General features: G+C 40.6%; 1 protein-coding gene across 3 annotated transcripts in view; it reads left to right on the forward strand.

The window, feature by feature from the left end:
• The window catches only part of LOC122911731 (putative protein ZNF720), a 127,934-nt gene that overhangs the window by 61,009 nt on the left and 52,302 nt on the right, over positions 1 to 14,623 (forward strand). For 2 of the 3 annotated variants that reach the window (XR_006385505.1, XM_044256724.1), the window contains exons 4-6: positions 5,953 to 6,031; positions 8,391 to 8,517; positions 8,988 to 9,083. Coding sequence is in view for 2 of the 3 variants with exons in the window: in XM_044256724.1 (XP_044112659.1) it covers positions 6,017 to 6,031; positions 8,391 to 8,517; positions 8,988 to 9,083 (238 nt within the window). In the remaining variant the exon portion in view is untranslated. The remainder of the gene's footprint in view (positions 1 to 5,952; positions 6,032 to 8,390; positions 8,518 to 8,987; positions 9,084 to 14,623) is intronic. The other variant, XM_044256723.1, reaches the window with a different exon arrangement.

Consider the following 14,623-nt stretch of genomic DNA (forward strand, 5'->3'; position numbering starts at 1 on the left):
CCGAAGGCAGACGCCTAATGACCGGGACACCCAGGCACCCCTCAAATAAATAAAATAAAATCTTAAAAAAAATAAATAAATAAAAGAAGTATTGGCGCCTGGATTGTTTAGTGTGTTAAGCCTCTGCCTTCAGCTCAAGTCAAGGTCTCAGGGTCCTGGGATGAAGCCCCAAATCCAGCTCTCTGCTCAGCAGGAAGCCTGCTTCCCCCTCTCTCTCTGCCTGCCTCTCTGCCTCCTTGTGATCTCTATCAAATAAATAAAAATCTTTTTAAAAAATTAAAAAATGTTCTTACCTTTCTTTCTAGGAGTGTAGATCATCATGTTTTACCTATGTTCACATCCCTCTTAAGTGCTGTCTGAATTTACACTGTGGCCCATTGTCTTTGTATCCCTCTAATCTGAATTAAGAGGTCAGGGAGGACTCTCCAGCCACAACACATACAAAAGTTTTCTCAGATGTATTTGTAGCTGGGAAAGAAATTGAGGAATCAAGAAGAACTGGAGATCACTAAAAAATAAGGAAAAACAGGGGCATCTGGGTGGCTCAGTCATTAAGTGGCTGCCTTCAGCTCAGGTCATTACCCCAGGGTCTTGGGATCGAGTCCAGCATTGGACTGCCTGCTCTTCAGGAAGCCTGCTTCGCCCTCTCCCACTCCCCCTGCTTGTGTTCCGTCTCAAGCCCTCTCTCTCTCTGTCAAATAAATAAAATCTTAAAAAAAAAAAAAAAAGGAAATATAATTTATCTTTCTGTATTCAGAGAGTTGTGCAATCTGGGAATGGGTATCCTTTCTGCACATGCAGAATTCATTAATTCTTCTTCCTGTACTCTTTCTCTCTCTGTGGCCTTACCTCATACAGGAATATTTTCCTCCTGCATAAGGGATATCTATCACACATCCAGTATGGCCATGTATATATATATTCACCTCACTTATTTTTTAAATTTTTATTTTTTTTATTCACCTCATTTAAACATCAAAGGAACCCCTCCATTATGACATGGGGCTCAATCCTTTATTAGGTTCCTTGGGTGGAGTGCTTGAGAGTTCCTGGGTAAGTCCAGATCGAGTCACTGAAGCATAAACAGGTTTAGGTAAACTTGGGGGGGGGGTCTTCTCTACAGGGTACACAGGGGGAAGTGCTTGTTCACAAGGGCTTTGTTTGAGGTGTCCTATCAGAAGTTCCATTAATGTGTGACTCTACGGGGTTTTGTTTAGAGAACATGCTAGTGAGAAGGGCTGGTGTTAGTTCAAGTCCTCTGTAACCCAACTGACCACACCACATGGATGCCAAGTAGCACCATCATGGAGTTCCCCTCAACTGTCATCCATCCCCCTATATAATCTGTAATATATCCATGTTGATGTCCCAGGAGTTCAAAGGGGGAGAAACCAATGCAATAGATAAATTGTTGAAAATAAAACCACACATTATTTAAAGTCTGAGTCTACTGAGAAAATAAATTACTAGTTATCAAATGGGTGCTAGATATTATCTGTTGTCTACATTCTTAATTGAGGTGAGCTAAGTTAATACTGGTGGTGGGATAATGCATCATTTATTATCAATCAGCGTGAACACATTAAAAACCAATGTTCTATCATTAAAATATCTTAGGATCACACATAGACTAAGTTATGCATTTCAAATCCAATATATGGTCCTTGTTGAAGATACAGATTACAAGCATTCAAGAAGCATTCTTGTTCTGATAAAATGACATAGGAGTCATAATTTCAATAATTTTCCGGTCTGAAGTAATTGTTAAGAAACGTTGATGTACAATCAAATGCCCTTTTATGGAAGAATTAGCTGTCCTCTACAGGTATCTGAGGTTTCTTCATTTCAATCACATCAACTAATATTCTGTACACCTGTTTGTCGCTATTATAAAGACACATCAGTATTTTAATGGAGTGCCACCACTTTTTCTTTGTTTTTGACTTTTTAAGATTTTAATTCCAGTTAACAAGCTGTTAAGTTAATTTCAGCTGTACAATGTAGTGGTTGAAGAATTCCATACATTATCCAGTGGTTGTCGCAAGGAGGGCAGTCCTGCATTTCCAAGAACCTCTTTAACCCTTCTCCCCACCCACCTTCCCTCTGATAACTGCTGGTTTGTTCCATATAGTTAAGAGTCTCTTTCTTGATTTCTCTCTCTCTCTCTCTGATTCTCCATTGTTACTTAAGCATTGATTAAATTTTTCATGGAGAGGTGGACTATGGTCACCCTAAAAGGTCCTCTCATTGCTTTTCTGGTTTTTTATCATAGTAATATTCTAACGTGTTTTCTCTTTTGCTTTGTTCTCTCCTATTGAGATTTATGCGAGCAGTTCCTGACTTTTTTACCCAGCCAACAAACAGATCATACCTACTACTCAAAGTGTCCCTTCTGGACTCTACAATAATGGCCTTCTACAACAGTTACACGTAGGGACAGATAGGGACCAATTTCAATGCATGGGTAGGGACATCTCTACAACCCCTGTCACTTTGAAGAAGTTACGGAATATGAGCCCTTCACCCTTCAACAACCTGAACAATTTAAGAACCAGTAATTGGTCAGGAGTGAAGTGATGAGGGAAAGAAACAGACATATGTTCCCCTTTAACCCAGAAGGTTGACCTGCATAGTTGTGATAACGATCAAGTATGTGCTGGTTGGTACATTCTTTTTTTTTTTAAGATTTTATTATTTGACAGAGAACACAGCAAGAGAGGGAACACAAGCAGGGGGACTGGAAGAGGAGGAGAGGGAGAGGCAGGCTTCCCGCTGAGCAGGGAGCCCGATGCAGGGCTGGATCCCAGATCCCTGGGATCATGACCTGAGCCGAAGGCAGACACTTAACGACTAAGCCACCCAGGCATCCCATGGTTGGTACATTCTTAAAGAGTCTCCTGACTGCCTGTACATCTCACCCATAGTTAATATCGAACTGAATGATAAGCACTAGAGAAATTTTGCAAAAGTAGTGGGTAGTTTTTTTTGTTTTTTTGTTTTTTTCAAGATTTTATTTACTTGAGAGAAGGAGGTTCTCTCACCAGCAAGGGGAGCTGCAGGCAGAGGGAGAAGCAGACCCCCACTGAGCAAGGAGCCTGATAAGGGACTCAATCCCAGGACCCTGGGATCATGACCTGAGCTGAAGGCAGACACTTAACTGACTGAATCACCCAGACATCCCAAAAAGTAGTTTTATAAGTAGAAAATTGAAGATAGATTTATGAAGATACTCCCTGCACATCCCCTCCCCATGAGCACTAAGCATATAACCATAAGCTTCACGTAGCCAAAGTGCAACTCTTTCTGCCCAGGAGTCTTTCTCTGGGCTACTTGAATAAACCATAAAACATCTCAAGAATTCTTTCCTACTGCATGGGCTCCACAATCTCACAACAGCTTTGTTACTGCAAACTCCATTTTTGGCTGCTGGTGGCTCAAAAAACCAATACTCAAGACACAGTTTTGACTGGGAAGGAATATGAGCTCTATTCAGGAGGGCAACCACTTCGGAAGAAGGTGGAGTCTTGCCCAAAAACCAGCTCCACAGTTTCAGCCTGGTCCAAAGAGTTGAAAAGGAACTCGAGGCCAGTAATCAGTAAAGAGGAGTGCAGTAATCTGTAACACTTCATGCTTGCCTGCAGCCACAGGCATTACTGAGGTGCTGGAGATTGTGTATTGGTGCCCGAGGAGAGAGGTTGTGCAAGAGGGTTCTGATCCAAGTCTTTCTAGGAAACAAGGCACGATCTCTAGATATACAAAGAGGTTTGGTTTATCAATCAGTGGGGCTAAAGGTGCGTGCTAAATTTTAAAGACTACTAAGTTGGACAAAGGGGCTCTGGCTTGGCTTCTGTAATTTAAAAAAAAGGTCCTCTAGGTTTATTGTGTTGCTACAAATGGAAGGATTTCCTTCTTTTGTGAGGTTGATTGTATACCAAGAATAAATTAGATGGTGGAACTCTATCAGTAATATAACTAATATCAGACTTTAACTTTTTATATTATAAAGAGTTGCCTGCCTGGTGTGGCAAACTGTTGTTTGATAAACATTTGCTCTTTCCTTTTTCTTGTGACTATGCTTACCCCCTTTTGAAATTCTAAATCCCTACCCCTTCTTAAGTCACAGCTGTATGAGGCGTCAATTCCCTTATGTTTTTGAGGTTCCCATAACTAAGATTTTTTTTTTCTCTTGTGAGTCTTTCTTACACCAGTTTAATTATTAGACCAGCCAAAGAATTGAGAACAGATGAGGAAAATGTTTTCCTCTTCTACACATTCAGTCTGTCGTCAAAAACAAACCTGCTCCGTGCTTCAGAGCCAAAATATAACTTGAAGATAGAGTTGGGAATAAAGAGGAACAGTAGCTTGATAGCTTGACTGGACAGAGGAGGCTGCTGGAAGTCAAGGCCTTCAGAGCTACAAGCTCACCCAGGGGAGCCGGCTGTGGTTTTGTAGGAATATGCAGGATCCAGCCTGTTTCAGCAGGAGTTGTGTCTGTGTTGCCGGCCTTGTTCATGTTTTCCGAGTGGTACTGGATTCCTGAAAACAGAAAACAAAGCCTAAGAAGGGGGAAGGGAAGCTTGGGGAAAAAAGGGAGGAGGATTCTTATTTTTAGCTATCCAGCCTTGCTACGGTTTAATGCAGCCATTTGGATTTTGTTCAACTTCCTGCTCTCAAGCAGTTTCAGTTTGAGTCACCAGGGCACCTGAAGGAAGATCACTTCATGTTTTAAATTTGAAGCCATTTGTTATTTTCTAGAATTCCAAAAATAAAGAAAAAGTATAACACCAAATTTCAGTGGAAATATTGAGGAATTGGAATTCTCCTATATTGCCGGTGGGAAAGTAAAAAGTACATTCATTTTGGAAACCCGTTTTACAGTTTCTTATGAAAACAACCATTAACCTACTGAAGGGGAGCAGGTTCTCCGTGCAAAATATATCGCTTTGTTTAAGGGTTATTTTAGGCTGTGTTTTTGAGGGGTGTGTGTGTGTGTGTGTGTGTTTGGTTTTGTTTTTTTGAGGGAGAGAGAGCAAGTGAGCATGCGCACGTGGGCGGAAGGGGGGGGTGCATGGGGAGGAGGGGCAGAGGCAGAGTGACAGAATCTTAAGCAGGCTCCTTGCTCAGCAGACGCTGACCTCATGACACTGAGATCACGACCTGAGGTGAATTGGAGAGTCACATGCTCAGCCTGCTGAGCCGCCCCTGCGCCCCTCCGCTTGTTATTTCAAAGAAACAGCAGACAAAGGAAGAGCCCTGCAACCCAGTATGTTTACTTTTGTAGGAGATATTTGCTCCACTTAGGGAAAGAGGAAGCTCTATTTGTAAGGATGTCTCCCTCTGTGTAGCGGAAAGAGGGACAATGTCTGAATCTCCAGAAACTCCGATCAGTGGAAAAAGCATCGATTTCAGTCTGGTTAGCAACCATAGCCTTGGTTACTGGGCTTTGCCTGGTCACCTCCCCAAATGCTTCCCAATAGGATCACGAGTGGAGTTTCCAGAATGATCCTTGCTGGTGCCCTCCTCCTCAGATTCTGTCAACTGACGAAAACAACAGTGTTGTGTTAATTACGGGCTCCAGGAGATTCTCAGTGAGGCCAGGGTTAAGCACGAGGGCTTTCCGTTATTTTATGAGTGGAGAGCAGGCTTTGGCTCAAGGAGAGGTAAGAGGGTCTCTGCTGCATGAGTCTGGGAGGCTGAGATCCGTGCAGCATGCGGTTCCTATGCTGAAGCTGAATGTGTGATAGTCTGTGGGAGGGGAGGCCCCCTGAAAGCCGAGAAGGAAAAGTCAGGGATTGGTCTCCATGTAGGAGGTCATGTTTTCTGAAAGGCTTCTGACACAAAGGACTAGGAAGTTGGGCCTTTTCTGCATTTCAAAGTCCTGCCTTCAGGCCGAGCAGTTTAGAGGTGCAGACGCTCTGTTGGTGGCTTTAAAGGCATTTTCTCCTGATGCAGCTGTGATTTCTCCACGAGTCTCTTCTGACAAAGAAATCTAGAGGACAAGGTGAACGACGAAGAAATGGCCAGTTCTCAGGTAAGCCTTGGCGTCTTGAGGTCAGAGGCTATCATCTTTTTCTCTTGAAATTCCTTGCACTTAGAAATTGCAAATGTTGATTCCTCTAGTTCTGGTATTTCTGCTTTCTGCTTATGTTTTATGTTTAAAATCTTATAAAAAATGATACTCAAGGCTAAGTCTTTAGAACAATTCTTCCTTATATCCCAGAGCCTTCTCTCCCTTCTCTCCAGCCTGGCTTCCAATAGGCCATCAACAATTGTCACATTGAATTAAAGTCCTGCAAGTACTGAAAATACTCCCTTTGTGACGGACTCACAAGGGAAGTCTTTTGAGTTCAGGATTCCTGTTGCTGATGGGGGTCGGGTCCTGGGATATCAGTCAAGGAGAGCAGTTCTCATTTAGGTCCCATCTGGATGATTTTCAGCTTTCTGTAGACCAGGAGTCAGAAAATGCATAAATAAACATGATGGATATAAGGCTCAGAATCACTGGGAAAGTTTTTGGGTGGGGGGAGGGGAGACGGACAGATTCCTGTTCTTTAGATTGTGAAAAAGATACTCTGTTTAAACTATAACAGATATTACAGGACTTGGAAACTATGTGTGATTGAACTTTGTATAAATGTACTGTATTCTCATATTTCAATTTATATTCTTGATTTAAGGTTTGATGACCATAAGAACATACCAGGAATAATAGGTCCTTCGGTGTGCTGTAGGCACTGATATCAGTTACCTTCCTCAGAGCTCATGTTACCTTCTTTTTTTTTTTTAAAGATTTTATTTATTTATTTGAGAGAGAGAGTGAGAGACCGAGAGCAGGGAGCAGGGAGGAGCGGACTCCCCACTGAGCAAGGAGCTGGATTCCAGGGCTTGATCCCTGGAGCCTGGAGTCTCGTCCTGAGTGGAACACATGTACTTAACTAACAGAGCCACCCAGACGCCCTCAAGCTACCTTCTTTTACTTGGGTTGGTGCTCTCTAACAGATTTCTCCCCTGTAAAGTTCATATTTTCCCCCTTAATATTCATAAGAATCTTGGATTTACTGAGTGGTATGCAGAAACCCATTTAATGTGGAAACTTCTTTCTTCTGAGTTTCTCTTGCTTCTAGTTTCTGTTGAGAACCGAGGTAGAAAATGTAGGTAAACTGAAATTCAACTTGCAGACCCTTGATAAATACTTGAGACAGGCAAGAATATGATATTGCATCAGGAATTCCCAACTGCCTTAATGTTAATGCTCTGCTAGAGGCTAAAAGCTACCAGCTTGACAATAGCCAGACCTCCAGAATCCTGTAAGTCCTCTTTAACATATGAAAATCGCTGCAGAACTTCCTTTATTCCTACCCCCAACTTAAAGCTGTTTTATCAATGGCTTCTCACAAGGACCATGTAGATGTTTCTGCCCAGGGGTCCTGTCCCTGTGCTTTAATAAAAGCATTTTTTTTGCACCAAAAATGCACCCCAGATGTCTCAAGAATACTTTTTTGACCCTTAGCTCACAGGCTCCTTCGGGTCCGTTTCCACTAGACAATGAAGGCTCTCACCCTCGTGTAGCAGAGGTAATGATTTCTGGGACAGGAGGTTCTAAGTCAGACCTCCATCTTGTAGGGTTTTTTTACTCCACACATAGGTCACAGCGTGACCCTTCTATTCTTTGTATTTTCAGTTAAAAAAATTAAATTATTTTTAAAAAAGAATCAATTAACATGTTTGAGTGTCTTAAAATCCTGAAATAGAACAGAGTCACAGATAGAAATTTTATCAGGTAGGCTTGTGACACGAAGGAAACTTGATTTGCAGGAATAAGGAGGTCACAGGGAATAACTTCCAAAGCAGAGACTCCTGGAGCCAGGGTGGGAGGCAGTTTCCTTTTATTAGGGTTCAGATGGAAATCCAGAAAGATGGGCTTCATCATCTTATATAGATCTGGGCATAAGGTCAGACAGGTACCTAAAGACACTGCCATACATACTTTGTATGTTGTGTAAGTGAGTTTGTGCTTCTCCTAGGATTGAGATTTTCATATTATAATGAGTTAAAAGTACCATGGCTTACTCTTTGGGCTACACAGGTGTGAGTCAGGGATTAGGCTCAGACTGGGCTGGCCGAATCTCATCATTTGAGTGGTCATTACCTTTAGTTGGATGGCTTCTATTCCTGGACAGGAAACTAGATCATGGGGTCTTTGCCTGGAGTAAAAGATAAGGTGGAAAAAGAGGTTAAGTAAAATGTGGGACAAAGATCAGAGAGTGCAAACAGGTAACCGGGGAGGGTCAGGTCTTGGGTCTAGCTGGTGACATTAACTCCCACTTTCATCTTAGGAAGCATCATGAACTCTGTTAATGGCCACTTGGTGACTATGGTATTTATTTCAGGGACTGCTGACATTCAGGGATGTGGCCATAGAATTCTCTCAGGAGGAGTGGGGATTCCTGAACCACACTCAGCGGGAACTGTACAGGGATGTGATGTTAGAGAACTACGGACATCTCCTCTTCTTGGGTGAGGAAGACTCCTTCCAGATTTCCAAACCCCACTCTGGGTTTTCTTCCTTCCTGTGAAGACTGTCTCTTGGAAGATTCCTCTTTGAATGACTGGAATTCAGATCCAGGCAGAGAGGGGAATAAGTAGGGGTTTGTAGTTGGAGAGAAAAATCATCATGTTGTTTCCTGTAACTTTAGCTTCTTCTTCTTTAAGGTAATACACTTTTGTAGATGAGTGTCAATTGTAAATAGTGAGTGTCAAAAAATGGTACTGCCCACATCTTAAACTGAGATTTTAACTTATTATTGTATTGGTAGTACTTGAAAGTGGAAGTCATGATGTGAAAATTTCAAATTTCTCCTGCATGTTTAATGGCCTGTTGGTCAACCATGTTTAGGAAATCATTTTCTAGAATTCTGCAGTGTTCTCTAGTAGATTGAAAATTAAAATCTCCAACAATATTCCTATTCATTTTTTCTAATAAACAGGTCTTATTGTGTGGAAGCCAGACCTGGTCATCTTTTTGGAGCAAGAGAAGCAACTCTGGGATGTGAGGAGAAAGGAGACAGTAGCCTTCCATCCAGGTAGGTGGGAATGAATGAGGCAGATGCATGCAGAGGGGAGGTCCAGGTCTGAAGGAGGAAGACAGACCTTAAATTCTGATTCGAGTAGCTCTCCTTGAATGGAGATTAGTTTTAGAAGCACAACTGAACTTCTCCCCCTGTCACAGAAGAACATCTGCTCTCCAACATTATCAAGCTCAAATTCTCTAAGGATTCTCCTTTAGCTCCAGTGATGGTCCATCACATCCATTGATGGAGACCAGGAGACTTCTCGGGAGAGGGAGGGTCTCCATAATCTAAGAGCTTCTCCATTGTTTTGAGGGTCTTGGGGGAAATCTCCCTATTTCTTAGGATCTCTATTCTAAACCCTTTGTAAGTTCTGTTTTTCATCATGGGAGAAGTGTGTCAGGGTGGTGGTGTGCGCATTGGGTTTAGTACAGAAACCCTGGGAACACTGGAGACAGATATCACATGTTTTCTGGTTTATGCTTTCCAATGTCATGGTGGCTTTGATCTTAATCATATAAAATTGAGAATCAGCAATTTCATCAGATAACAAAACACCTCCCTAAAATGAGAAAAACTAATCCTTTATTTCACTTAAAAGTTCACTTTTCTTTGTATTAAATAATACTAGAAATTTCCACTCTATGTTTTCCATTCCTCATTGGTGAAATAAAATAAATGTATCTGTTTCCTGGATTTCCTACCTAAGTAGTGCCATAGGGTAGCTGGAACATTTAGAATTCAGAATTCGTAGCCTGTAATAAAGTCTTAGTTGTTATTTTATTCATAATAATTGAATAGTTTTATAATTTTATATGGTATGAAGTTCCTGTTACTTTGCCATGTGTGTTCTCACTTTCTTATTACTTATACATGACATTCATCTTTTTTTTAATATCAGAAGTTGTGATATGACATGAACATTTGCTTATAAAAAGTAAAGTGGATAATCAGTAAAATTCTCATATTTAAAAAAACATTTTGCTTATAAATTTAATTTACATGGAAAAATTAACCGTTAGGCTTTTCTTCTACTTTCCTCATAATATATCTGAATTTAATTGCAAATATTTATTTTTTACAAAGTGATTGCTTGTTGGCATATTTTACAGTTGTGATAGTATTTCTTTATTTCAAAATGAAGGGGGTTTTTTTGGATGCTTGGTTCTTTTTTTTTCTTTCTTTCTTTTAAATATATATTTATTTATGAGACAGAGAATGCATGAGCTCAAGTGGGGTGAGGGGCAGAGAGAGAGAGGGAGAGGTAGAAGGAAAGGCAGAGAATCCCAAGCAGACTCTTTGCTGAGGGTCAAAACCCTCAAGGGGCTCCATTCCATAACCCTGAGATCATGACCTGAGCCAAAATCCAGAGTAAGGTGCTAATCCAACCGAACCATGCAGGTGCCCCAGGGTGCTTGATTCTAAAGAGTGGATTATAGCCTTTCATTCTGTGTACAGGAGGGATATGTTAATGAGAATGCAGTTTCCAATGCCTTTTAAGTGCTTATTCATAAAATTTTCCATTAGATCTTTTCATGGTAGACTTTAATACACATTCTTTACTATTTTACTGTCAATGAAGACATGCCAATAATTCAAAATGCTTGGTTTTCATGGGTATACCGTCATAGTTTAAAGTTACATAAAAGGTTTCCTTTTAAAAATGCATTCATTTTTTTCTATAGATTTTATTTATCTGTCAGGGAGAAAATACGGAGAAGTAGGGGGGTGGGACAGGGAAGGAGTGAGACAAGCATACTTCCCACTGAGCAAGGATCCCACACTAGGTACCATCCCAGGACCCTGAAATCATGAGCTGAGCTCAAGTTAAATGCTTAACAGCCTGACCCACCTGGGCACCCCAGAATTCATCTATTTATGTGGAATTCTTTGGGTTACGTTTTGGCTTATTCTGGTTTCACAATTCTGTAATAACAGGCTTCCTTTTGTATGGGACCTTTCACAACATTGTTTAGTTACCTGTGTATTTAATAGGAAGACAGTTTCAACTCAGTAGATTTCAGGACGGTGTGAACTCCAGTATGAATGAGCTCCTCGGTCTCTCCAGTGTTTGAACAAGTGCTCAGCATTCGTCTGAGCCGCCAGGTAATGGGTCCATAGGGAGCTGTCCTTCCTTTGGCCCCTATGGCCTACATGACAGAAACAAGTCCCTTCGGCAGCAGCCATACAGCCACATCATGGAGCATACTGGGCACTCATTTGTTCTCTCCTGAGGAGAGGTGAGACTTCTCTCACGGTGTTGCTGTGGAGAGTCAGGGAGGGCGAGCCCCGGTTGTGGGCAAGTGTTGCAAATTCTCCTTGTCTCTTCAACGTGCCTCTTCTTCCTTCCTACTTGCCTGGGAGAGCTGTGTTCTCCTAACTGGCTTCTGGAACATTCTAAAGGGTAATTCGGTCCATTTTTGTGTCCATGGAGGAGCACAGTCCTGTGCTTCCTATTTTTCTATTTTGCTCATGTGCAATGATGAGCATTAAGATTGCACATTAGCATATTAACGTATACGCATGCGAGTATGGTGAGTGTGATAACTTACTGTGTATCTTTTAGTTGTGTCTTTCCCTAACACCCAAAGGCCTGTTGGCAAAGATGGGAAAAGAAGATTCACTTTTTAAAGTGACATGGGAAGACGTGGAAGCAGCGGTCCTGAGTATTTATACTTAACGGGTAACTCGTCAGGTGGCCGAGGGTAGTAAAGGGCAGGAAGGAAGGACGTTATGATGGGTATAACCCAAGTGGGACAGTTAGCATAAAGAAATCCTTCCCACCAGAAGAGATGAGGCATAGAGCACATTCAAGGGAAACCCCCACTGTTAAGACATTTATATTTGCAGAACAATATCTTTGAACCTGGCAATAATAATCCATTTTTCAACATACATATTCTCTGGAAGGACGTTTGAATATTTTGGGAGGTCACCTACTCCATGCGGAAAGTTTCATTCAAACCATTTCAAGTTTAAGAGTGGTTTAATCATTCACTGATGCATTTCTGAATGTTAGACATTTAAAAATGAAGGTAAAAATTCTAAATGTGATTGGTTTAAGAAGTCCTTTTCGGGAAGTTCCTTATTCTCCCACCAACACATAATCCCTCCTTGTGGCACACTCTCTAAATCTGATAAACACAGGAGGGTCTTTATCCAAACATCACTGTAGAATACTTACCACGTAATACTTAATTGGAGTAAGTTTTCATGTGCTGTGAACTTAAGAAGGCCTTTAATGAGAACTCTATTTTCCGTAATTACCAAGTTGTTTATAAAGGAGACAAAATGTACCCATGTAAGGAGTCTGGGGAACATGTCAGTCAAGGGTCAAATACTAATAAACCTCAGAGAATTTAGTTTCTAGAGAACTAGTGTTAGAGTTATAAATGCGGAGCTTTATGAAAGCTCCAATCTTATTGTATATCATTGTATCCTTACTGAAATGAAGACTGAAGAAGGTATAAGTGTGACAAACCTTTTAATGGTATTTAAGACTCAACAGCAGACATTTCATAATGGGAAGAAATAGTACAAATATAAACAATGTGGTAAAGACCTTAACTGCCACTCAAAACTTACAAATATAACGTAAAATACAGTGGGGAGTGGTGAAGTCTTTAAGCAGAACTATGATTTTGCTAAATATCTAGGAGTGCTTAATGTAAGGAATGCAGTAAAGCATTTCATTCATAATAATAATTCAACATGAGATAATGTGCCCTGGGGCAATAACTTAAAATTGTCACGAATGGTGGTCCAGTCTTTACCTGGAACCCTTACTCAATATAAGGTAAAACACACTAGATGGAAACTTTAGTGTAATGACTGAAGAATGACCTTTGTTTTCATATACAGTTCAGAAAGAGTCTTTATAAAAGATAAAAACATTAAAGATGTAAACAGTTGGCTACGTATGTACAATAGAAAGGCAAATCTAAATAAAGTCAGAATTAACAACAGAAATCAATAAGTGCCATTTCAGACATGACTCTAAATCAGAGTATTTAGAGGAAAATCCAAATTTAAATGACCTAGAGCACTCACATTTTAGTTCTGGACAGGGCAGGCATGAAGGGCACCAACCTCCTCCAGAACTGAAAATCTGTATGTAATTTTTTTTTTTTTTTTGAGATTTTATTTATTTATTTGACAGAGAGACACAGTGAGAGAGGGAACAGAAGCAGGGGAGTGGGAGAGGGAGAAGCAGGCTTCCCGCTGAGTACGGAGCCCAATAACAGTGCTCCATCCCAGGACCCTGGGACCATGACCTGAGCCGAAGGCAGATGCTTAACGACTAAGCCACCCAGACACCCCTCTGTGTGTAATTTTTGAGTCCCAAAAACTTAAAACCATTCCTTACCATGGAAATACCGTATTATTGAAACCTTACCTAGAGCATTAATAGTTAATCATCCCCTTTTTATGTGGTCTGTGTTCTATATTTTTATAGTAAAGTAAGGTACATAGAAAATATTAAGGATTGTGGTAGTGAAGAGAAAACACGTTTACAGTACTACACAATATTTATACAACAGAAAAAAATCTTTGTATAAGTAGACTCACACTGTTTAAGCCTATATTATTCAGTGTTCATCTGTATTTGTTAATATCCCTGAAAGGATCAAGATGGCATGGCTATTTGGAGAGGGATAATTAGTTTTACTATGTCTCTTTTTTTTCTTTTGGCTATATTTGAGTTATTTGCAATAGCAAATATTAATTTTACTCTGAAATTTGTAAATACATAAAATCTTTTAAGGAAACAAACAAGTTTATTAGGTGAAAACTTGGAGACTTCATAAGTCATGGCTTGTTTTAACGTATCTTTGAAGGGACCAAACATTGGGACAATGCTGGGTCTTAGCAGATGTTCTAAAGATAGGAAGAAAACAGTCTTCTATTATGAGAGATGTTGCAGCCCAAGGTCGGAGATAAAAAGAATCTAAGTCTGAAGCATTGGCATGAATTCCTCATGTGGCAAAAGGACATCTGTCCAAGGCTGCGCTCTTGACTCTGAATCTAGAAAGATAAATTTTACTTGTTTTCTTTCTAAATCATCTCCAGTCCTCTGTCTCCTTATTTCCGTTCCAGTGATGGAGGCATCACAGCTGTCCTTCCTTCCTGTGTTATGGAGACCCCCACTGTCCCTGCTCTCTTCTTGCAACATAAGTCATTCAGTCCCTTGTAGGTTCTTAGAAGTAGCTTGGAATTTTCAAATTCAATGGTAAATGGTTGGTAACAGATCATTTGAAGCCATATCTGAGATTTAAATACTGTGACGTCACCACGTCACTGGAAGAGCAAGAAAATGCCATCAGTGGTCTGTAGGCTTAATTTAGACCCTAGCACTGAGAGAGTTGTGAGGACAGATAAAAAATCATGTTGATACAGTTTGAGACGAAGACAAATTCTACTAAAAGCAAATATGGAGGACTCTTGAAATGTGAGGAAATCTGGTAAGGAGCTCCTTTTAGTCACTGCAAAGTCTTAAGAAGTTTCTGGTGGTGAACAAATGTGACAGAGATGGGAACTTGGGAAATGTGGTTTTC

The sequence above is a fragment of the Neovison vison genome, chromosome 7 (assembly GCF_020171115.1).
Source record: "Neovison vison isolate M4711 chromosome 7, ASM_NN_V1, whole genome shotgun sequence".
In the NCBI taxonomy this organism is placed as follows: Eukaryota; Metazoa; Chordata; class Mammalia; order Carnivora; family Mustelidae; genus Neogale; species Neogale vison.